The 24,986-nt window shown below is 38.4% G+C and overlaps 1 protein-coding gene across 3 annotated transcripts; it reads left to right on the top strand.

The window, feature by feature from the left end:
• Nucleotides 1-418: 418 nt before the first annotated feature.
• On the top strand, nucleotides 419-24,986 carry KCTD18 (potassium channel tetramerization domain containing 18). Of its 3 annotated transcripts, XM_072612822.1 has the most exons (8): nucleotides 697-951; nucleotides 3,400-3,460; nucleotides 4,052-4,255; nucleotides 6,528-6,739; nucleotides 8,418-8,605; nucleotides 17,471-17,565; nucleotides 19,832-19,934; nucleotides 23,161-24,986. In XM_072612822.1, exons 3-8 carry the CDS (start codon nucleotides 4,099-4,101, stop codon nucleotides 23,672-23,674), a joined length of 1,269 nt encoding a protein of 422 aa, XP_072468923.1. In that variant the 5' UTR covers nucleotides 697-951; nucleotides 3,400-3,460; nucleotides 4,052-4,098; the 3' UTR covers nucleotides 23,675-24,986. The 3 variants fall into 3 exon arrangements, with proteins under 3 accessions (XP_072468924.1, XP_072468923.1, XP_072468922.1); XM_072612823.1 differs by lacking the exons at nucleotides 697-951; nucleotides 3,400-3,460 and adding an exon at nucleotides 419-440; XM_072612821.1 differs by lacking the exon at nucleotides 3,400-3,460 and having other exon boundaries at nucleotides 790-951.

Raw genomic sequence — 24,986 nt, 5'->3', positions numbered from 1 at the left:
GCGGTCCTCTTTCCTTGAAATGAGCACATTTAGCGGCCGTTAGCGAGGCTGTCCGGGAGGCCCTGCCCTCGGCTGCGAACGAGGGAGCCGCCAGCCCAGCTACCTCTCACTCCCTCGGCGCTCCGGGGCCCGAGGGGGCCCGCTGGGAAGGATGAAGGACCCGGAGGTCGTTCCGGATCGGAACCTTAGTGACCCAAGGGTTCTTCAGCTGCGTGGAGTCACCCCGAGGCTCCCCGGCAATGGAGCCACTTCAAAGAGATGAGTGGGAGATGCTGCTGCAGGAGACCGGACCGGACCGGACCGGACCAGTTGGCCGCCCGAGCACTTTGTGGGAGGGGCCGAGGAACGCGGGGGACAAAGCCCGAGAGGGCAGGGCCAAGGTCACGGCGGGGCCTTCGCATGCACCTGTGTGCCACGCGGGCCACGTCTGAGCCCGAGAGGTCAGGATGAGGGGGCGGGGAGGCCCAGGGCGCTCCTTCTCCGCCCTTTCATAGCTTCCCTACAATAGACTTTCTCGCGGCCCGGGGTCGCGGCCCCGCCGGCAGCCTCGGCTCGGACGGGGGAGGGGCGGGCGCGCGGCCAGGGGGCGGGGCTTCCTACTTCGGCCTCCGTCCCCGCCCCTGCCTGTACGCGGCTGCCCTCGGCGGCCCGCAGTGGCCCACGGGGGCCGCACGGGGGCGCAGCCCGCAGCCCGGAGGTCGTAGAAGGAGGAGGAGGAGGAGGAGGAGGCGCCGCCGAAGCAGCCGCCGCCGCCGCCGCCGCTTCCACTTCCGTGTCTGGGCCGGCTTTGTGCCGCCGGCCTGAGGTCGGCGTAGGGGAGGGAGGGAAGCCTAGTCCCTGGTTGCCCCGCCTCGGCTCAGCTCTCCACGCCCGCTCGGGCCCCCGTTCCGAAGCCGGTGGGGGCCTCGGTTCCGGGCCGGGGCAGGCGACCCGGGAGAGGCGGGGACGCAGGTAAGGAAGACTGGGGCGGCGACGGGGGCAGGGGAAAGAGGGGAGAGGACGGATGGGGACTCCGGGATGGGTGATGGGAGCGAGGCCGTAGCGCGCTGAGGTGTGTGAGGGGTCCCCTCGAGTCCCAGGCCGGAGGTCTGCGGGAGCCCTGCGTGGCCAGGAAAGTTCCCAATGCCAGCCCCTCCCGCCCATATTGCGGGGGCGCGAGCCAGCACAATGCCCCCTCCTCCGCCCCCGTCCGCGAGCGCCACTCCTCCCCCTCCCCTCGGCCCCCCGCCGCCCCGCGGGGTGCCTCGGCTGGGACCGGGACGCCGGAGGTGTTTCCTCCGCCCCGCGAGGGTGGTTTGGACGGGCTAGAAATGACGATCCCCACGGTGGGTTGGGGAGAGTGAGGGAGTCGAGCTCCCCTGCGCGTGGGGATGGTTTCTTTGTATTTCCGTCCCCCGTGTGGCACAAAGTGAGCGCTTAATGCCTGCTGGTGGCTGGTCCGACTGATGGGCAGATGGATGGATGGACGGACGGACGGACGGACTCCACTGTGGGGAAGCTTCTGGGGATGGACTCAAGCTATCAATTGCCACTCAGAAGATATTAAGCGACAGGAATTAGTTTCCCTTGCCCTCAGGAGCTTGCTTTCTCCGGGGGGTAGAGGTGGAGGAAAGACTGTATGCATAAGGTAGCTGGCCCCTGGAAAGTAAGGGGGGAACCTTAGAACGCGGGTGTTTCGTCCCCCTCCGCTGATTAATATTTGTAAATGCATAAAATACAACTAATAGTATCATAACAGAAACGCACACTGAAATGGTCATCCAAAACACAAAAACACAACGCCCAAGGAAGTTCACAAACCCTGAGCTAGAGAGAACTGACGGACTGCTGCAGAGGACTGTGGGGAAGGGAGAGAGCGCAGGGGAGGAGGGGTGGCCGGCCAGGGGAGTTGGGGGAAGGGTGCATTCCTCGCAGACAGACTGTGTGTTAGTTATGCTAGGTGGGTGTCTGGGGACGTACAGTTTAGAACCTAGGAAAACTTGGGATCAGGTTCTGCCCCTGACACATACTTGTCTTGTGCCTCAACCTGTCAGTGCTGACCTGCATTGATTGGTAGTGATTCCTCTCTTAGCTGGTTCCTGTACTAATGACATCACAGGTCCTCTCCCTTTTTTAAAAATTTAGGACATAGTGGTGTAGCTGATCTTACTCCATCCATGTGGTTATTCCTCAGGCTTCTCTTTGATTTTTCTTAGAATGAGGTCCAAAAGCAATTTCTAACTAAACAAAAAAAAGTGTAAGAAAAAGTAGGGTTGTCTTTTGAACCTCTTAGTAGAGATTTTAAATTTGGTCCCTAATTTTTGGTAATCTAACTATTGGTGCCAGGAATGATTTCTGTCAAAAAACTTTTTAGGTCCTATAAATTTAACTACTGTTGGTGATATTTCATTGACCTCTTGCATTTGAACCTTTTAAAAATGGATTTTAAGTGTTATCTCTTTTAACACCATCTACAAAGTTCAGCCAGTATAGTATAAAGCAGACTTAAAGAGATTCTTTTTGGACTTGGAGGATGTGTTGGCTGCCAGCATACTCAGAATTTTGATCTTAAGTGACAAAAGTGTAGGGTTAGGTTCTTCCTACTTTAATACTTAAGAGAGGTGTGAGTATTCTCTCACTAATTTCTAGTCAGAAAAAAAAATTTTTCATTAGTTGCTGTGGCTGAAAGTGTTCATTACCTGATGGTAACCATCTGGTGATAAGCCAGTTCTGGTAATAAAGCTAATTCCTCTATCGCAGACGTAGATAGACATCACTGGGTCCGTATTTGAAGCCTTTCCAGCTTGGTAGGACTTGCCAAAGCTTGCAAAATATTGGTATAGTTTTTGATGACCTAGTGTCACTTATGTGTTGAAGCTAGGCCTCAAAGTAGAGTTTTAGTAGAAAAGACCTTAGTTAATAAAATTTAAATTACGATTACCTCTGTTAACCTTATCTGTTAAGCATTTATTAGCAATTATTAACTACTTAACTGAATATTTTCTTGTTTAAATTCTTTCAACAAATAATAAACTCTTGAAAAACTGACTGTTGATTTCTTCAAAGCCTTATTTCATACCACTTACTGTCCCCAAGTGGAGCTTTTTCCATTCCCCAATCTAGTCTTGCCCTCCATCTTCTCCTAACATAAATATTTCTACCCATTGAAATAATTTTCTCCTAAGAGAGTAAAGTGCCACCTTCTCTATGAAGACTTCTGAGTCTCCCCTTCTGCCAGCTTATATTGTCCTGCTTTGTAACTCTCATACCTCTGCTTTTTTTTTTTTATGCATTTAATTATATTGTAAGTTTTGGTATAATTATTTTTAGTTATGTTTGACTCTCCTCTTCACCTGTTAAAATATAGGGACCTCAGTCTCTTGAGTCAGACCAAGTAGTTTTTCATCTTTGTATTTCCAGTGTTTAACCGTGGTATATTGTCCAAAACTGCGCTGGAGCTGTGATCTCATTGATATAGGATGTAGGTACTTCTTCCACTGATATAAATTGTAGCTTATCCATTTCTTTTATGTTCTGGGTCTGTTTCTGTTGTCCCATAAATCTGCCATGGTGGAGGGGTCCATCACAATGTGTTGAAAGGCTTTCTTGAGTTCTTTGGACACATGCAGACTTATCAACTATCCTTGGTTTCATTGATTGGTTTTTTAAAAAATTTTAGCCATAGTGCCTTTAGTAAGTATTTATTAAATTAAATGGAAATGGTAGCTCTTAATTCTGTCAAGATTAACTTTCAGTTATTGTACTGTAGTATATATCTGAAAATAAAATAATTCCATAGTTCATTATTTTTATTTCAGTTTAGTTTTATAATTTAAGTCATTTAGTCAGAAAATATTTGTATAAGAATCAGTAATTTTAAAAAGCCCTTACCTTTTAGCATACATTGAACTATCTTATGTGTTAAAGCACTTTAATTCAGTGTTGCTGTCACTTAAGGTGAATTTTAAAACCCTGGAAATAGATTGCTTCTCATGCATTATAGGAAATAGTGGTTGTATGTATCTTTTTTTTTTCACTCACAAAAATTCATATGAGCACAACTGTTTTGCAGATTTGGATAATACTGTGGCCTAATAATTAGGACAGTTGGTGGGAGCAATGGAAGGCAGCAAGGAAGAAGAGGTGCTGGATATTCTCAGACTTAATGTGGGAGGCTGTATTTATACAGCCAGACGTGAGTCCTTGTGCCGCTTTAAGGAGTCGATGCTTGCATCTATGTTCAGTGGACGGTTTCCTCTAAAGGTGGATGAATCTGGTAAATGTATTAAAGTTATAAACATTGTTATAATTCTTCATTAAAGTGGGTTTCCAGTTTAACTGTTCTTCAACTTTCTGAAATTAGATGGTGTAGTGAATAGAGTGCTGGGCCTGGAGTCAGGAGGACCTGAGTTCAGATCCGGCTTCAGACACTTTTTAGCTTAGTGGTCCTGAGCAAGTCACTTAACTACTCTCTGTCTCAGTTTTCTTACCTATTAAATAAGGATAATAATAGCAACTACCTCCTGGGGTTGTTATGAGGATTAAAAATTAGTTAATATTTGTAAAGTGCTTTGCAAACCTTAAAGATATAAATGCTAGTTTATAATAATAAGTATATTAGTTAATGATGTCATTGAACAGAATATTTGGTATTTTCTTTCTTGTTACTTTATACAAAAATGAAAGAAGTACACCTTTTTTTGTTCGGTCTAGGCCGATGTCCAAAATCTGTGTTGCTTTGGCTCAGTTAGGGAAGAAATGAGAAAGCATCAAGGCCAATAGAGATCTAAAAATGTGATTAATTTTATTTGGAAACTCAATTTGCATTAGAACAACTTCATGGATAAAGGTATTTAGGATGATTAGATGTATTAGTCTCTCCCTGTGTTCTTCACAGTAGAGCGCTTATTTCTGTGGAGAGAGCAGCTGTCTGACGTACAACTGACAAAGAGCAACTAATGTAAGTGTAGAATTAGTGTTAGAATTTTTACATAGTCTTGTTACGTGATCTGAAGTATGCCTGAGGAAACATTTCAATACAGTGATGTATCCAGAAGAATAGAAAGATGCAGAATTTACTGCTGGATACAGAAGAAAACTTTAAAGAGCACAGTTCCAGGGCTCTGATGCTGTTCTTAATCATCCTTTGATTCACCTTGGGGCCCATAGAACCTGTTTCATGTTTCCTGTAAGATCAGAAGATTTGGATAATTCTGAAGAGTAGAGGTATTCCTGGTGCTAATGCCAGTGAAGTCTAAAGAAATTACTTTTCCAGCTGAATGACAGCTGGGAAAAGATCATAAAACCCTCCACAAAGCTGTCACTCCATGCCAGTAGCTCAGGCCTAGAGTGCTAAGTTAGGAAGAAGATAGGATTCCAGTTAATAGACAACATCAGGGAGACTGAAACCTCCCCTCTTACCATATGTCCTCCAAAATGCTGCTGTTTTACTGTTTTTTAAGTCACTACTAGAAAGGAGTATTCCAAAATTGGGGTAGATTGGTGAGGAAAAAGAATTTTCTTTTTGTTGGTCTGTTAAACTGTATAATATTTAGAAGCAATGTTTGGCTTGTTATTGTCTGTATTTTTCAGTTTAAGCAACAACAGGGACTGGACTTAAATTTGAAATACAGACGTCAGATGTTCCTTGAGATATTTTAGTACCTAGCATAAAATGTCCCTTGCATATAAATCATTACCATAGTAGGTCTCTTGTCCATGAGATAGGGGGTAACTCTGTCCCTGCCGTATGGCTAGAGAAGATTCTTCCTTCCCAATTGTGCTTGAAAACTATCATTTATTCTTTTATCTTTCCTTCTCTATCTAGTATGAGGGACCACTTCCCTTGTAGAACAGCAGCAACTAGAGGCTTCTTTTGCTGGATGTGGTGGTGAAATGTATTCTGTGTCCCAAGTACCAGGCTGAAACTTGTAATGCATTTTTCCATAGAAACAATGTTATAAAAAGTGCTTAGTTTCCCAGGCCAGCTCACAAGTCTTTTTAACCCGTAATCTAGCTGAGTTGCAGTACCACCACATCAAGCAACTGACTTACACATGAACTATAAATATAAAACCCATTTTTAAACTGGGGACTGTGTATTTGCTATTCCTGTTTCTAGATAAGTGATCTATCGATTACTGTGATTTACATTGAAGCTTTTTATTTGCAAGTATATTTTATAAACAGTCATGTCAAGAAAGTTCAGAGACCTGAGTTCTAGCCCCAACTTTGTTACTTAACTTAGTTGGTGAACTTGCAAGTAGATTTCTTCTCCCTTTGCCCTGAGTTTTCTTATCATTAGAAAGAGAGGGATTTTACCCATAAGATTTTGTGAGTCTTTTAAGTTTTTTTCCTAGGTGAAATAATGATCAGGTGAAAGTAGGAAAAAAGCTTTTTGTAGAAAGTACCCATTAAGAAATATAGTGTAAGCAGCAAATGATCATGAAAGGTCCATGGACTGGTTAGGTAAAGATTTGGCTTGGCGGAATTTTGTTGAAGGTCTAATTTATGTGTCTAATAATTTTTTGTATTATATATGTTTCTAGGAGCTTGTCTTATTGATCGTGATGGAAATCTGTTTAAATATCTTTTGGATTATCTTCATGGGGAAGTTCGGATCCCTAAAGATGAGCAAACCCGAATTGCTCTGCAGGAGGAGGCTGATTACTTTGGCATCCCTTATCCTTACAGTTTATCTGACCACTTGGCCAATGAAATGGAGACATATGCTTTAAGGTCAAATATAGAACTTAAAAAGGTCTTGGCATTTTCTTAAGTTTCTTTTAAAGTATTTATTAACTCATATCAGTCAGCATAAAACAATAAAAGCACATATTTTCAATTGCATGTTTTATATAAAAATTGTAAAGATGTTTCATTTTTCTAATTTCAGAAGCAAGAATTAATTTATGTTTTATGCATTGGATCAAAATAACCACTCTAACAAAAAGCATAAAAACCTGTTATTGTTCCTTGGGACCTCTCATAAGGTTAATGTGTTTCCTTTTGAGTTTGAAAGAGGTTAATATTCAAATTATTTATATACACACACACACACACACACACACACACACACACACACACACACACACACGTATATCTATATATGTATGATTTTTTTCCTCATTAAGGATACAGTATTCCTTAATTACTTCATTTTAGGAATGTTCTGGCTGCTACTGTATTTTTTTATAAATTAACAGTGATGTATTGTGGCATGTGAAGGGGTGGTCTCTTTACCATAATTGGCCTTTATGTTAGGAGAATTGCCATATTGAAAAAAACACTAAATTATACCAAATTTAGTGAAGGTAACAATTTGTAAATATGAGGATTAATGTCATTTTATGACCATTAAAGTTTTTTTTTTTTACAATATGCTTTTTATGACCATGTTTTTAGCACTTAATACGACTCAGCTTTGTTAGTTGCCTTTCACTCCAGTAGTAGATGTTACACATTTTAATAGGCATTTGGTACCAATTAAAATTGAGTTAGATTAATTTGTTTAGTCTACTTTACTTAGCGCTTGTTTCAGAGACTTTAAGCTAATAGTCCATCACTATAGTATGATGAAGTTGAAGGAATGCTATAGGAGATCTCAGGTCATAATACTCAGGAAGGACAACTGAGTGTCTTTTAACCAACCTTCTTGGACCTTCTTATTGGCTGTTCTTGTTTTGCTACTGAATTTATTATAGGAATTGATTTAGGTAAATGAATTAATCTCTGTGGACATCAGTTGCTTCTTCTGTAAAATGAGGATTAAAAACCTTACCTGTTTGAAAGCTGATTGCTGGAAAAGATAATCTTTTGATATTCTTCTTGAACTTTAAGATTTATATTCTGTGATGCTTTTGTTCTTAACTGATAATCAAGAAAGAAATTATTATACCCACATTCGTATAGTACACGTTTATTTCATGTTTACTGCATTGATAGTACTCTATTGGGAACTATAGAAGACTATCTATCTGGACCATGTGTTATGCACATGCGTGTGTGTGTATGTATGTATATCTGTGTGTTTCTTTCTGCACATAGAGACACACAGGAGCACACACACACACACACACGACACTTGGTCCAGGAACTTTCAGTATGGTTTAGATTAACAAGATATGAACACATTAACATTTTTTAAAAAAATGTAGACAGCCTAGCACTGTAGCTCATTCCTGTAATCTCTGTTATTGTGGAAGCTAAGGCTGTTGGAATTCTTTAAGCTCTGAAGTTCAGAACTTAAGTGGGTTAGGCTGTGGGATATCCACATTACATTCAGCTTTAAGTGTTGGAAGTTGCATTTAGCCCCAGGTCTCTGTTAACTCCAAGTACAGTAGCCTTTTAACTCTACCATATTGCTTTCAAAGAGAAAAGTCAGTATGGTAAAATCATTCTCACTGAATTAAATTCCGATTTTCTGATTTCTGTTCTAGGCTTTGACAGACTTCTGTGATTCTTATGGGTTAGCCTGCAACAAACCTACTGTTTGGGTTCTACACTATCTCAGCACATCTGGTGCAAGCTGTGAGAGTAGAATTATTGGTGTATATGCCACAAAAGCAGATGGAACTGATGCAATTGATAAACAGCTCGGAGGAAGAATTCGTAGCATTTATAAAAGGTAAGTACAGATTTGATTTTGAAAAAAAGCAAAGTTCATCTAACATTAAATACTTTCAATGTATGTTACCAAAAAAAACAGCATTGTGTGACTGTAAATGATATCAGACTATATAAAGTTTGTATTTTTACCAGAACCACGAAAAACATTTAAGAATTCTGTATTTAAATTAAAGGAGTTTGTAGTGTGGGGTAGGTGTTTTGGATATTTTAAGAAATGTTTGTAAATGAAGAGCAGTTATATTGATGTAATTTTTTTTTTTTGCAAGTGCTTTGTCATTAGCCTTATATTTTATGTTTTTGGGAATCACGTTATCACAACGAACAGAGGGAAAAGAGGCCTCAGATCATCTAACCCTTCCAAAAGATGAAGAAATTAAGAGTGGTGATTGTTACGAGTTTTATCTTAAGAAGGTCGCATGAAATCTAGATAATCTCAACTCTCCTTTAGCTGACTATAGAAAAAATTTGAGTAGGAGAGTTTTTCTTAAGTTACCTGCTCCTTTTTAATCTCCCTTCAAGCAGGACTTTTATCCTCATGCCAAATGCTTTAATATGGATGTTCTTTAAGGATCTGCCCTTGACCCCCTTCTCTTCTTCCTTTGCATTCTCTCTACTGATAATTTCATTCAATTTATAGTATCCACTGTTATTCCTATGTAGATGACTCTCAAATCTGTATTTCTCTTATTAACTCTTTCTGTGACCTTTAGACCCACATCTCCAGCTGCCTTCAGGAATCTCTACCTGAATTCCCATGGACCCCTCAAACTCAACATGTCCAAGATCAGGCTTATCTATCCATCTAAATTTGTTTCTTCTCCAACTTTACTCATTCTGCTTATGGCACCATTGTTCAATGTCTGTCCTGTTTGAAGCCTTAAGGTTATCTTTTAACTTTTCCCTTTCATACTTCTCATATGTAGTTAGTTACGAAATTCTGTCAATTCTACCTTTGTAGCACATTTGGCATCTATATCTTTTTTTCTATTTCCTGTTGCTTCAACCCTATTATAGACCCTCATTGCCAACCCTGTGGACTTTTTATAGTCTCCTTATATTAGGTCTGTCAACTCCTATTTTCCTCCCCTCCCAGTCATCCTTCAGATCTAATATATGTGATCAGAATAATATTTTTTATATCTTATTCTGATATTACTCTTCTGGTAAAAATTCTTTGAATTCTTCTTGCCTTCTGAATAGAGTTCAGATCTATTTTTGTCTTTAAAGGGCATCTGTAATCTGGTACTGCATTATGTCATAGTATTCCTCTTCACATACACTGCAACCCACCCTAACTCATATAGTCTCTCCTCCTCTCCATGTCTGTGTCTTTGCTCACACTGTTCCATTGGTCTCAAATGCTCCCCCTTCTTTCTTAGTCCATTGAATTCTTACCCATCCTTTAGAATACAGCTCAAATGACACCTTCTGTGATGCCTCCCTAATTTTACTACTGTTTCGGTTCTGAATCTTCCCCCTGGAACCTTAAATAGCACTTGTTTGCAACTCTGATGTATTTGTCATCTAATGTTGTATATTATGGTTATCTATGTTTGTGTTAATCAAATCACGGTATCATAAATTTATAGCTAGCAGTGATCTTAGAGGTCTTCTAGTTCCTTATTTTACAGATGAGGAAACCAAGGCCCAAGGTGGTTAAATGACTTGTCCAAAGTCATCTAACTAGCAGAGCCATGATTTGAATTCCGTTCCAAATCCAGTTCTCCATCCACTTTACTTTGGGCATTATGTCCCTCTTCTAGATTGTAAGCTTCATGAAAATAAGAACTTTTACCTATGTTTCATATCTTCCATTTTACCTAGTAGATTTTTTAACAGTTATTTAATTTTCCCCCGCAATTACTTGTAAAAACAATTTTAACATTTGTTGTTGTTTTTTAAATTTTTGTTTCAAATTCTCTCCCTTCCCCCACATTGAGAAGGCAAGCAATTTGATAATAGTTTACACATGTTCATTTATGCAAAACACATTTCTATATTAGTCTCTTTTTGAAAGAAAATACAGAGTAAAAAAGAAAAAAATACAACCAAACAAGAAAAATTTTAAAGTGTGCTTCAAAATGCATTCAAACTCTGTCAGTTTTTTCTCTGGAGATGGATAGCGTTTTTCATCATAAGTCCTTTGGAATATCTTGGATCACTATATTGCTGAGAAAAGCCAAGTTATTCCCAGTTGATTGTGGTACAGTATTATTACTATATACAATGTTCTCCTGGCTCTGCTCGTTTCACCAGTTCGTGTAAGTCTTTTCTGAGAGCATCCTGCGCGTCATTTCTTACAGAAGAATAGTATTCCATCATAATCATTTACCACAACTTGTTTAGCCATTCCCCAATTCATGGGCACCCCCTCAATTTCCAATTATTTGCCACCTCTATAAGAGCTGCTATGATATTTTTGTACACATAATTATTTTTCCATTTTGCGTTTTTATCTCTTTGGGATACAGACCTAGTAGTGGTATTGCTGTGTCAAAGGGTATGCGTGGTTTTATAGGCCTTTGAGCATAGTTCCAAATTGCTTTACAGAATGGTTGAATCAATTCACAACTCCTACAACAGTAAATTAATATCTCAATTTTCCTGCATCTCCTCCAACATTTGTCATTTTCCTTTTCTGTCATATTAGCTAATCTTATAGGTGTGGAGTGGTACCTCAGAATTTTTTGCAGTTCTCTAATCAATTGTGATTCAGAGTATTTTTTTATATGATTATAGATAACTTCATTTACTTCATCTGAAAACTGCCTGTTCATATCCTTTGACCATTTATCAATTGGGGAATGACTCTTATTTTTATAAATTTGAATTAGGTTATCTATATATTTGAGAAATGAGGCCTTTACCAGAGAAACTTGCTGTAAAATTTTTTTCACAGTTATGATTACAAACTGTATTTCCATTCATCTTATTTCCCCTCCTGTGTAATTCTATTCTCTCTCTCCTTTCACCCTTTCCATCCTCAAAAGTGTTTTGCTTCTATCACCTCCCCAGTCCTCCCTTCCTTCTGTCAGCCTCCTCCCCTTCCTTAACCTCTTTCCCTTCTATTTTCTTGAAGGATAAGATAGATTTCTATAACTAACTGAGTGAGGTGATCAATGGAGTATTTCAATTTCTGTTTTACACTTTGGTTCTAGATTATTAGGACACTTTTCCTTGATAATTTCTTGAAAGATGATGTCTAGGCTCTTTTTTTGTTTTTTGGTCATGGTTTTCAGGTAGCCCAATAATTCTTAAATTATTTCTCTTCAATCTGTTTTCCAGGTCAGTTGTTTTTCTGAAGGGATATTTCACATTGTCTTCTGTTTTTTCATTCTTTTGATTTTGTTTTATCGTTTCTTTTTGTTTCATGGAATCATTAAGCTTCTGCTTTTGTACCTCCTTTTCCATTTGACCTATTCTGCTTTTTAAGGAGTTCTTCTCTTCATTAGATTTTTTTACCTCCTTTACCCTTAGGCCTATTTTGTTTTTTAAGGTGTGATTTTCTTTTGCCTCTTTTACTTCATGTATTTCTTCATGATTTCTTGCATCACTGTAATTTCTTTTCCCAGTTTTTCCTTTGCCTCTCCCATTTGATTTTTAAAACTTATTTTTGAGCTCTTCTAGGAATTCTTTTTGAGCCTGAGACCAGTTTACATTTTTCTTTGAAGCTTTGAATATAGCAGTTTTGACTTTGTTGTCTTTTTTTGGGTTTGTGTTTTGATCTTCCTTGTCAAGATAGTAACTCTTTATGGTCAGGATCATTTTTTGCTGTTTGTTCATTTTTCCAGCCTCTTTCTTAACTTTTGCTTTTATGTTAATGTTGGGCTCTGCTCCTGGGTGGCAGGGGCACTGTCCCAAGCTTCAGGTTTTTTGTGTAGATGTTTCCAGAACTGCTTCGGGGGGGAGGGGGTCTGTGAGTTTTCAGTTCTTCCAAGATGGTATGATCTAAGGAGAGGCGTGTTTTTTTAACTACTCTCCTGGCCTGTGCTCTGGTCTGTGTGTTACCATAAGCACTCTTTTCTGTCCTGGAAACATGACCAGGGTCCCTGCTCCCCTGTAGCCACAAGCTCTGATATGCTAGTGCTCTTCTTAACTCTGAGACTGATTCCCAGTGTTGTGACTTCAATCTGAATATGGGCAGTGCAACAGAGTCCTGCCCTCAGTGCCAGTATAGGGACCCCTGTGATCTCTTTTGACCAATTCAACCCCTTTATTGTCTGTATTCCTGATTTGCTTAGCAAATCCCTTAGAGCTAATACAGTTAAAGGTAGTGTAGCATAATATGTAGAGGGCTAGTTTTGAGTCAAGAAAATCTGGTTAGGGAAGACCTGGGTGGGAGTCCTGTCTGTCACATATTACTTGTGAATCCTATGAAAGTCACTTAATCCCTTAATGCCCTAAGACTCTAAATTATGAAAAAGTTGCTAGTCTGCAATGGTAGAGGGGGTTAATGAAACCATAGGCCTAAAGGGACCTTTAACTAAGTCACAAGCCCTTTGTGAACAGGTATTATCTTGTATTTTTTTTAATCCAGTGGTATATGTCAGGGGATGGGGGTGGCATTATGGTTAAGTATTTTGTAAATATTCATTATTTTTTTCCCCATTAAGGTATGCAGTGACACTTCAGTCTCTCTTAATTGCCCTTGAAATAAGTTTTGAAAAATTAACTTGAAAGATTTCTTGATTTTTCTATGTATATTCTAAAACAATGTGAAGTTTTCACTTTACTCAGTCCTATCAGTTTCTTAGCCTTTTCACATATGAAGATCATTTTTTAAATATAAATTTTATTTTCATATATTCCCAAATGTTGGTAGTATACTTTTGGTGACATCTCTTGAAAAAACACAGGGTGACCAAAAAAGTACTTGAATTCAATAATACTTTTAAATGAATTTTTGTCTTATTATACAGCATCTTAACCCACTTAATACCTGTACGTATGAGACATTATTCAGTGTATAGAAACCATTTTTGCTTATTATACTGAGAAATTTAATGAAGTTTCTGGAACTGTCACTTTGGGAAATTAGAAGTCTGGTTGGATTGGTAAAAAATTTTCAACCTTAAATCTGGTTCTGCATCCAGCTTGTTTGAGTATTGAGATTTCTGTGACTAAAAATGCAAAAAATCCATTTTACAAATGTATTTTATGGGAAAAGGAATAAGGTACTTTACAATTTTATCCAATATTTTTGGGGTTTTTGAACGAACAAATAACTAGAAGTGAGCCAGATCCTTTTGGATGAATGTCTCCTTCCCTCCCTTCCTTCTTCCTTTCCTCTTTTCCTTCCTCCCTCCCCTCCACCTTTTTTCTCCCTATGTGGGTCACACTGGAAATGCAGCAGCCACCCAGGGACTCGATCCTGCTTCTGATCAGGACAGGAGCTCAGACTTAGGCCATTTCTGCTGCCACGCCATTGCTCCCTAGGTAGTCTGATGCCCCCCCCCTCTCTCAAGGAATCACACTAGTGGTGCTGTGCTATATATCTACACCTGATTGGCTTAGCCCACTATAGCTCAGAACTTTCATGCTATAGTGATCCACCAGCTTCAGTCTTCCCCAGTAGCAGCAGTTACTGGCCTGGGTTAACACACCCATTTGTGAAGAGTAGTTTTATTTGGATTTTTAAAATATTACTAATTTTTTTAATCAGTAAGGATCCATCTTCTCTGCCACCCCGTCTCTCCACTACATTGAGAATGAAAGAAAAGCAAAGCCCCTTTTTTATCAGTATATGTAGTCATACAAAACAAGTTTCCATTTGACCATGTCTACACACACACACACACACACACACACACACACACACACTCTCTCTTTTTCTTCTTTCTGACTTCTTTACATTGTAGCATGTTCCATCATTACTCTTCTGGAATTGTAGTTGGTCATTACCCTTTTGTTCCTAATTCTTTTTAACTTGTTTGTCTTTACCATATTCTCATCTTTGTATACATTTTTCTCCTGGTTCTGTTCACTATACTCTGCACTACTACATGTAAGTCTTCATAGGTTTCTGAGAAACCATCTCTTTCATAGTTTCTTAAAGCATAATAACATTCTGTTGCATTTATATACAATAATTATTTCCCAGTTTATAGGCATCCCCTCAGATTGCTATTCTTTGCTAGCTCAAAAACCTATGAATACTTTTGTACATTTTTGTGATTTGTTTTGCTTAGGACTAATCACTTTCTGAGTCTATGCTGCCTCTACTTCTCCTTTCTACCTTCTCCCCTTTCCCTCCTATTTTTCTGCTGAGTGAAATGTATTTCTGTCTCCAACTGCATGTTTTCAATCCCTCCTTTGACTAGTTCAGATGAGAATGAGGTTCAAGTATCAGCCTCTCCCCTTCTGCTCCCTCATCCTCTTTTGAATAGATGTCTACTTGCATATCCTGGTTATATGAGAGAATGTTCCCTAAACTAATTTCTTTCCCCTGCCTCCACCAAGTGTATTCTTTCCCTCCCTCCCATTCTATTCTTTTAATATCTTCAGCACATAATAGAACCACTTCCAAGCCTTCTGTCTAATTAGACTCCCTCTGTGACCTTTGATGATGATAGGGTTCACAGGGAACATCTATATCATCTCCCCATATTAAAATGTAGGAAGTTTATTCTTGTTTAATCTCTTATGATATTTATTCACTTTTACCTTTCCATGTTTCTCTTAACACCTGTGTTTGAACTTCAAAGTTTCTACAAGGTTTCTTCAAAGTTTCTTTCTTTTCATCAGGAATACCTGGAAATGCTCTATGTCATTAAAAAGTTCATTTTTTTTCCCCTTGTAGATTATATTTAGTTTTGTTGGGTAATTTTTTGCTGTAGGCCTGTGTGTCCTTTGCCTTCTTTATGGTTTTCTGTAAACTGCTAAATTATGTGTGATTCTCATTGTGGCTACATGACATCTTTTGTTCTGGCTGCTTTCAGTATTGTTTTTTTCTTTGACCTAAAACCTCTTGATTTTGTCTAACATTCCTGGGAGTTTTCATTTTGGGGAATTTATTTCAGGAAGTAACTGGTGGATTCCTTTTATTTTCACTTAGTCCTCTGGCTCTAAGAGATCTGGGCAGTTTTCTTTTTAGGATTTCTTGAAATAAGATGTCTAGGTTCTTGTTTTTATCATGGCATTCAGGAAGTTTGTTTCCTCAATCAGTTTTCCACGTCATTTATTTTTACCATGAGATACCCTATGTTTTCTTCTATTTTTTTTCCAGTTTTTTTTACTTTATTTTAACATTTTTTATTGCCTCATAGTGCTGTTGACTTCTGTTTGGTCCATTCTGATTTTCAGGGACTTTATTGCTTGAGCAAGGTTTTGTACTTCTTGGACCAAGCTATTAATTCTTTTTCTAATCCTCTTCCACAGTGCTCTTTCTTTTCCAGTTTTTACCTCTAATCTCATTTCATTAATAAAGGTACTTTAACTCTTTTAAAATACAAAATAAAACTCTTGCTTCATTTCTTTAGGGAATTCTAGTTGAATTTGTGCCCAAGCTGTATTTTTTTTTAATAAGGCTTTATTTGTAGATGTTTTGGAGTCATTTTTTTCTTCTGGGTTTGCATCAGTGTCCCTATGATCATAATAACTTTTTATCGTGGGATTTTCTTTTTCTTTGCTCATTATTCCAGACTACTTCCTGACTTTGGACTTGATGTTACAGTGCAGCTCTGTGGCACTTCTGGGTGGAAGGTTTGAGCTGGTTCTCTGGCTGCTTTCTTAGGTTATTTAGTGTTACATTGTTTCAGGATCTCAAGAACAGGCTGGGAACTTGCAAGCTGTTGGTTTTCCCAAAAAAGATCTGTTCCAGGGCATCGTCTGATTGTCACTCCACCTGATCTGAGCTCTGCGTTTTTGACCTGGGTTTGGGTCTGAGCAACAGAATATTGGTGCTGGACTCAGCCATTGTCAGCCAGCTGGGAAGCTTTTGCTGGTTCAGAGTGATAGAACTGCAAGCTTCTCTCTGTTCGGGGATTCCTACCTTGGTTATTCCACTGAGTCCCTGCTTGGCTTCTGGGGTCTGAGCACCATTGCTGCTACTTGCTTCTGAACTTACTAATGTTTTAGTATATAGTGTTTAAGATTGTTGGGAGTTGGAGGGAGTGGACGTAGGTACCCTTGTCATTCTGCCCTTCATCTGGGACTAGGAACTGAGTAGTGGGCAACAAAGTTGCCTTTTCACACCTGTCCTGATCTTAGTGCCCCAGTACACTTCTTCTTGTCCTGGCACCTCTTCTTGTCCTGGTTCACAGTCTTTGCTGGGGTGCTAGAATGTTCTGCATGACTCCTGGTCATATCCCATCCCGTCTGCAGAAGTCTTTGGCTGTGTCTCTATGCCAGCCTGGTCTGGAATATGACTCACTGTGACTTTGTCTTGGATTTCCCCATCAGGATTCAGTCAGGTGCATTTTCTAAGTCTGTCTGAAAGGTTTTTTTCTTGGGGGGAAAAGGGGACAGCAGAACTTATTGTACTTCTTCCTGCTACTCTCCCATCTTGCCTTTGTATCTTCCATGAAGGCATGTTTTAAAGAATTATGACATGAAAGTTTTTAGGGGTTTTTTCTTTTGATATCAGATATGAGACTATGGCATTATTAACATTCATAGAAGGGTTACTGAATCATTCATGTCTTCACTCAGGAACTCATTGTTTATAATTCATATTTTGTTGGCACTGTATAATGACCAAAATGATAATAATGCTTTGGTATATATACTGATTTAAGGGCTTTTCCCACTAATTCTTCAGCCCCTTGTAGGGAACCACTAAAGTAGATACAGATGTAAAATGTAGGCTGATATTAATACAGTATATTAAATGTACTATTTTTCTTACCTTTAAAAATATTTCTAGAGAGGCTGGAAATAATGTTCAGTACATTTGGAGCTACTATTCAGTAGCCGAATTGAAGAAGATGATGGATGCATTTGATACTTGGGAAGGTGAAGGTATGATATCAATAATTTTTTTCCCCATAGTAGCAGTTAAATTTAGAACCACAAAGTGTATTTTAATAGTCTGGTGCTTCTGTTAGGGAAGTTCTCTGAATGTGTCCAGCAAGAAATTGTGAGACTGTTCAGGATAGTATACTGATGTGGTTTAGTTATAAGGCCATGTGTCATGCGTTGCTAGTTGTAACCTACTTTTATTACCTTATTGTTCAGTTCAATGCAACAATTTGTTTTTTGAGTACCAACTGTGGGTCTAGAAGTATGCTTAAAATTCAGTTCAAAGAAGATAATAATTTGAAAAAGGGAGAAAAAATCCTATGTAGTTGAATCTAGAGAATGTGATCCAAAGCCAGTTAACATTTTAATGACACATTCCAATTTGTAAAACATATTTTTGAAATTAGATTGTTTTTTAAGGGGATTCATAAAAAAATTAATTTTAATTGATACATTTTGTTTTTGAATTTACTTGTTTCCAAATATGACCTTCCTTCTCTCCTACCTAGCAAAGCATCTGTTATAACAAAGAGGGAAAAAATTGAACAAAATAGACCAACACATCAACCAAGTCTTGCTGTTTATAGTATTTCACATCCTTAGTTCTTCAGCTCTGCAAAGAAGGGCAGAAGGAGCATTTCCTCATTTCTCCTGGGCCAAGTGTGGTCATAATTGCACAGTGTTTAGTTTCCTTTTTTTTTGTTCTTTCCATTGTTGTAGTTGTTGTTCGTAATTTTTCTGGTTCTGCTTACTTTACTAAACTGCTTACTTTACTATGTATCAGTTCATATATATCTTCCCATGTTTCTCTGAATTCTTCATATTTATCATTTTTTATTGTGCAATAAATATGACATTACATTCTTGTATTTTTTTAAGCATTCTCCAATTTATGGGAATCTATTTCCACTTCTTTGTCTCTAGAGAAAGTGCTACTATGAATATTTAAAAGTTTATTTAGTTTTCTTTCAGTTTTTGACCTCTTTGGGATTTGTGCCTACTAATAGGATCTTTGGGTCAAAGGGTACTGACATTTTAGTCCTTTTTAAAAGCAGAAATTCTAATTGCTTTCTATAATGGTTGGATCAGTCCATAGCTCCAACAGTGTATTAGTATGCTTATCTTCATTGACTGTTCCTATGTTTTATTATCTTTACCAACTGGATATGTGTGAAGTAAAACTTCAGAGTTAGTGTGATTTGCACTTGCTCTTACTATTGATGATTTAGAATAATCCTTGATTGTTCCTAGTTTGCAGTTCTTTTGAGAACTATTTGTTCATCCTGTTTGAGCACTTAGGATTAAGAATTCTAAAAAGGATCCCACCGTAGTTTCTCCTTTTAACAATTGGGAAGCAGTGGGCTGATCAAGGGGACTCATTAATGAACAAAAGGAACTTACTATCTTTACAATATATAATAAAATCTTAACTCTTACATGTATGCCCATAGAAATGGAACAAATGTGTTAGTGGTTCTTCTTGCCCACTTGTGTGCTTTCTAATTGTATGTAGGTGATAGAAGAAAAAAGGGGGATTCTATGTATACCTTTTGAAGAGCTATTTTTAATTGATATTCCCTGGGGAAAGAAACTAGAACTGCATTTTCATTGTTCTACAGAACTTCTGAATGAGGAAATGTTCTCTATTAATGGAGTTGGCACTTTTGTGTAATGTATAATCTTAGAGAGTTTACCTAGTGTCCTACAGGCAATATGTGCCAAATTTTGAGGCCAGCTCTTTTATCTTCTCTGCCATAGTATGTCTCATATTCCTTACTCTTAGAAAATATTCAAGTATTTTCATAGAGGCTACATGTTGTATGCTGAATTCCTGTCCTTTTTCTTCAGTGATAACGGTAAAATAACACTTACAGTATTTCCCTTTTAGACAGGGATTGATAATTAGTAACTTATGAAAGTCCCTTTAATGGAAAGGGCCTTAAAGACCCTCTAGCTCAGCTTCCTCATTTTGTCCAGTAAACTGAGGCCTAGAAAGGGCAAGTGACCTGTTCAAGGTTGCTCAATGTCAAAGGTGGAATTTGAACCTAAATTCTCATAATTCCGATCCAGTGTTCTTTCTGTTGTGCCACCCTTCCTCTCCTTAATGATTTGGTTGTAAATCTGTTGTGAGATTTATGTTCATATATTTGTGCTTCTGTTATAGTAGAATGTGTAAAATGAATAGTTCTACTTGATCTTATATGGCTTTTTGGTGCTGAATATTTTAATATAGCATCTCCTTCTGATGTTTTCTTTTGCACTGTAGGTGTTAGCTACTGGCGTGTTCCACAGGAATTGATAGAATGCTGGACTCTTGAAGAGCGACCTATACAGGGAAATTTTCGTCACATGGCTCCAATTAGAAAAAGGTATTTGATTTATTGATTACTCTTCACTATCTTGGTCAGGGATCTATATTTTTGTTGTTTATTTAAAAAGAGAAAGCCATCATTGCTTCTCTTCAGATAAGTTCTGACATGACAAATAAAATTTTTTCCCTCATTATATTTCAGAATTTTTGGTGTTTATTACTAAGTTACCTATATCATGTCACATTCATTTGGATTTATTTTGATTGAACAAAATTTGACCCCATTTCATTGACTTGCAGCTGCTTAGACAGCTGGGTGCAATGGGCCTGGAGACAAAGACCAAAGTTCAAATCCCGTCTCAGATCCTTAGTATCTGTGTAATCCTGTGTCACTTGACCTTTGTCTGCCTCAGTTTCTTCAGCTATGAAAGAGGAGTTAATAATAGCACTTACTTTTCAGAGAGGATCCGATGAGATGATCTTGGTAAAGTGCTTTGCAAATCTTGAAGTACTATATAAATCCTGTTTATTATTATTGACCAAGCAGCACTTAGGTGGTGCAATGTCTGTGATAGAGTGTTGGGCCTGAAGTAAAAAAGACTCATCTTCCTTAGTTCAAATCCAGCCTCAGACTTGCTGTTTGACTTTGGGTAAGTTACTTCACCCTGTTTGCCTCAGTTTCCTCATCTGTAAAATGAGTTGGAGAAGGAATGGCAGACACTCCAATATCTTTGTTAAGAAAACCTCAAATGGGGTAACAAAGAGTTGGATGTAACTCATAACAACCAAACAACAACAAAGGGAACTCCCAGGTGAGGAAACCCCTTCCTCCCTATGCATCAATCCACACATGGATAACTTAGCATCTTAGAGAGTTGCTTAGAGCCTTGAGAGATTAAATGCTTGCCCAGGGTCACACACAGCCAGTCTACAAGTTTATGATTCCTAAAAAAAGCTTTGTGTAGAGGGGTTGGGTATTGGAGGAAGGGGAAGATGGAAAGAGGGGGGAGGGAAGGAAGTGAGAGAGGAAGAGAACCCTCAGAAAAAGCAAAAAGAAGAATGCCTTTATAAAGAGGGGAACTGGGAGCTCCTTCTTGTCCTCAGGAAATATTGGCTCCACAGAAACTTCAGATATTTCATCCCCTTCACATTTACTTAGTTGGCTTAGTGGGGTGAGGGTCAGGGTAATACAAAGGGACTTTGCATTAGTCTTATATAAAGACTGAGACCTGGGGGAGTTCACAGAATGTTGCTGGAGAGACATTGTCCAGACTGAGGGCCCAGTCCTTGTGGAAACAGCCTGATGAGAGGACAAGCATGGAGCTTAAGGCTACCCTCTCTGTCTTCCTATGGTAGAGGGATTTGACCCCACAGGGAAGAACTTGGGACTTGCAGGTGAAAGTTAGAGAAAGGCAGTATTGGGATTGGAAAATATTCTCTAACAACAGAGTTATCCCAGAGTGGGAAGGGGTGCCTAGGGAGGTAGGGAGTGCCACCTGTCATCAGGGTGTGCTGGGATAGGGAGGGCTATCCATCAAAAGACTGCACCCAAAAACCTAGAAGGCCACATGCACCCTCTTTGGGTGTGGCCTTTTGACTGAATACAAGTTTTACAGAACAAATCTTTCCATTAAAGGGATTTGTTCTGTGAAGCCTGGATTCAGTCAAAGGGCCACACCTAAGGACCTAGAGGGGTATATGTGACCTCAAGGCCTCAGGTTCTCCTCCTCTGGTAAGGACAAAATAATGAAATTTGCAGTGTAGATAGGTAAAAATAAAGTCAACAGGGCTAAATTTTAGGGTGAATGCATATTATGCTGTATCCAAGTATTCCATTCACTGGGATTCTTTTAACCTCTGACCAATTCATAGTGATGAATCTGCTGGTCATCAAAATACTTTGTTATATTTGTCATAGTTTTAGTGTTAATTATATTTTAATATTTTCTGATTTCCAGTTTTTCCAGTTCATTTGTGATCTGTGGTAATTTTATTAACCAAAATATTTAGCTAGCTAAATTCATTCCTGACATTTCCAGATAACAGTTTATTCTTTATTCTCTTGTGTTTTAGAAGCTAATTTTGTTTAAATATAATAAATACAGTATAGCAACAATTATATGCCTATTTTGTGCAGATTACTATCCTAGGCTTGGGTATATAGAGAGTTAAGACACAGTCTTTGCTCTTAAAAAGTTTATAGTTTAGTAAATTTAGTTGAAGGGGGAAAGATTTAGAGGTTTGATCTGATATTGGATAAAGCAGTTGTTTCATATATAGGAAGGGAGTAAAATATATTTCTAAAAGAAGGGGAAGAAAAAGTCAATATAAAAGAAAGTTATGAAGACTAAGCATTTTAATAGTGGCTGTTTTCCACCTTTTTGGTCTTGCTTTTGTTCCACTTTTGGTTTTCTGATAAAATGCATTCTTAGTTTGTTATTTTTCCCAAACTTGCCTGATATTTCCCTGAGTATCATTGTGTAGTGGAAAATGTACAAAAGAAAGATTCTGAGCAGTACTTATAGCTCAGCCACTGAACTGGTCAAGGATGAGTCATATGGCCTCTTTGAATCTTGGTTTCCTCATCTGCAAATTGGACTGATAATTGCTGCTCTTTATGTAGCGCTCCAAAATTTATGAAGCTCTCTCCTCACAACAGTCCTAAAGGCAGTAGTCTGGATGTTACACATTTTACACATGTGGAAACGAAGGCTGTGAGATGTGAAATGATTTGCCTATGGTTATAGATCTTGTCTGTATCAGAGATCGGAAATTGAACTCAGTTTTCTCTTGACCTGAGTCTAATGTTCTCTACTTTATACTGTATTGCTTCTTCAGTGATTTTCAAATGTTTTTTAAGGCCCTTCCCATCTCTGACTCACCATAATGTGTGATTCTGTTAAAGTCTCACTATACCACGGGTTTGGTTCAATTGAGGATCAAATCCTGTTTCAGGTATGTAGTGATATATTTTATAGTTCTTTCAACTGAACTGAGAAGCCTCTTTTTTCCCTTATGCCAGGTTCATAATTCAGTTGTTTATCATTTGAGGTTTGTCATTCAGAACAACATTTCTTATAGAAGTGATGACAAAGCTATTTATGAGATTGCTAACTTCGTCTAGTGTGTTTGGTTTTATACAGGACATTAGCTTCACCAGTTTTTAAAAATTTTGGGGCTTGAAAGAAACCTTTCTGTTTAGCCTGAAGATTAACTTTGGAGACATTAATTCACTCCTGTGGGGTGTTTAAAATCTTGAAAATGACAGTCCTTTATATTTACAGGCGCTTGATAGCCTTGAATGAAGAGGAAGAGGATGGTGTGAACTGTAAAGCAGGACCTAAACCCATTAGATTTTTGGGTCCTTCGACAAGCACACATATCAAAGTCAAGAATTCTGCTTCAGTAAAGGTGGTTACATCTAATACTTCAAAAACCTCTTCCCAGCTGACAATTAAGCGGCCCAGTAGTGGCAGTCATTTAGTTCGATGCCATACAGTGTCAAAAACTGTACCTGACCCTGGCATTTCATTGGCTGTGAATTCACAGACACCCTGTGGAACTGGAAGTGCAGAAAATGGTGAAACACATACATCTCCAGTGCAAGCTTCCCTGTCAGAAAAGAAACCCACCCCTGCTCGAGTGATCAAACTGAAGCGGACTCCCCTGTGTACTGTAACACCTTCTCAGCTGTCCTCTCCAGGAATAAATAAAACAAACCACCCGGGAACCCCACCTGCTGAAATGCCCAATACTTCCAGTGTGTGGGCCCAAAACGTGAAGAATGAGAATAACTAACAGTAACCAGTGGTGGAATTAAAATTTCTTGTCTTTATTTCTTAGAACCTCTAACCCATATGGTACAATGAAGTTAATAAGTATCTTTTGATACAGTAGTCATGGAAACTACAAATTTGAGAGTTACTGGGGAGTTAGTGGGCAATAGGAGTTTTGACCGAAGGATTAAGCAGTTAGGACAGATGTATTGTTTTTAAAATTTTGCAACATTTAGTTTTTACATAGGCATAGTTATGAACCTCAAGTTTTAAAAGAAGTGCTGGACTTGTTTTAATTTTTTTATGGCACAAAGGCAAGAAAGCAGCTTAGCAACGAGTCATCAGATTATCTTTGTCCTAACTACTTCAGGAAAAGAAAAAGATAAATCTAAACTTTGACTGGGACTAGAGCACTTTCATATTTTCATATTTATTGAAGACCATGGCTTGGTGTATGTGTCACACAGCCTTAATGGACAGCAGTTGGTATCTGTATTACTATATTTTGTGTTAGTTAAAAGGTTGGAAAATAAAATGTTGAACTACTAGTTTGATCAAGTGGAAATAACCCCCATCCAGTCTAGGCCATATAACAGGAAAATATAGTAAGGACATATAAGACAATACTTTGAGATAATATCTTGACTGTTCTCTCTCTCTCTCTCTCTCTCTCTCTCTCTCTCTCTCTCTCTCTCTCTCTCTCTCTCTCTCTCTCTCTCTCGCACACGTGCGTACACACACACAATTGGCCTTTCTACTACTTTCTTTTTGCAAATTTGTTTGGATTTAATGTAAGGAGAATTACTAGGGCATAAATTCTAGGGTACTTATTTAGAATGATTTGATTAGAAATTGTTTTCTCTTATTTTGGTTAACAGGAATTTTTTTTTTTTTTTTTTTTTACATTTTGAGGGCTCTTTGAAATAGCAGACGTTGAAAGTTTAACTATCTTTTAAAATAAAGCTAATATTTTTCAAAAATGACCAAACACTAAAGGAAGACACTCATTACACAACATAATTTGTATGCATATAACTTTCCACATGGGAAGATGAATTTAAGATTTTTTTACAGAATATTTGGATGAATCATCTATTTTTCCATGAATATTCAGTTGCATATATTTTACCTTTTACACTTTTTATTTTATATCTGAACTCTTTCTACCTTCAAGGAATAGCATGCCTTTTGTGTTTTTACAACTAATTTCATAAAACAATACTTTCTACTTCACTATTCATCAGAATACTTGGACCAATCTGAAAAAGTAAGCTAAAGATCCTTAAGAGGACTAATTTTACAGAAATAAAATAAAACTTTTCCAGAAAAAGAAA

The sequence above is a fragment of the Notamacropus eugenii genome, chromosome 5 (assembly GCF_028372415.1).
Source record: "Notamacropus eugenii isolate mMacEug1 chromosome 5, mMacEug1.pri_v2, whole genome shotgun sequence".
NCBI classification, from domain to species: Eukaryota; Metazoa; Chordata; class Mammalia; order Diprotodontia; family Macropodidae; genus Notamacropus; species Notamacropus eugenii.
Note: the sequence above shows the minus strand (reverse complement) of the source record. Positions and strands in the feature narration are given on the sequence as shown.

Coding starts and splice junctions, on each gene's coding strand:
- KCTD18 (XM_072612823.1), top strand. CDS start 4,099: ATGGAAGGCAGCAAGGAAGAAGAGGTGCTGGATATTCTCAGACTTAAT. Junction 4,256..6,527: donor TCTAAAGGTGGATGAATCTG/GTAAATGTATTA, acceptor ATATGTTTCTAG/GAGCTTGTCTTATTGATCGT. Junction 6,740..8,417: donor CAAATATAGAACTTAAAAAG/GTCTTGGCATTT, acceptor TTTCTGTTCTAG/GCTTTGACAGACTTCTGTGA.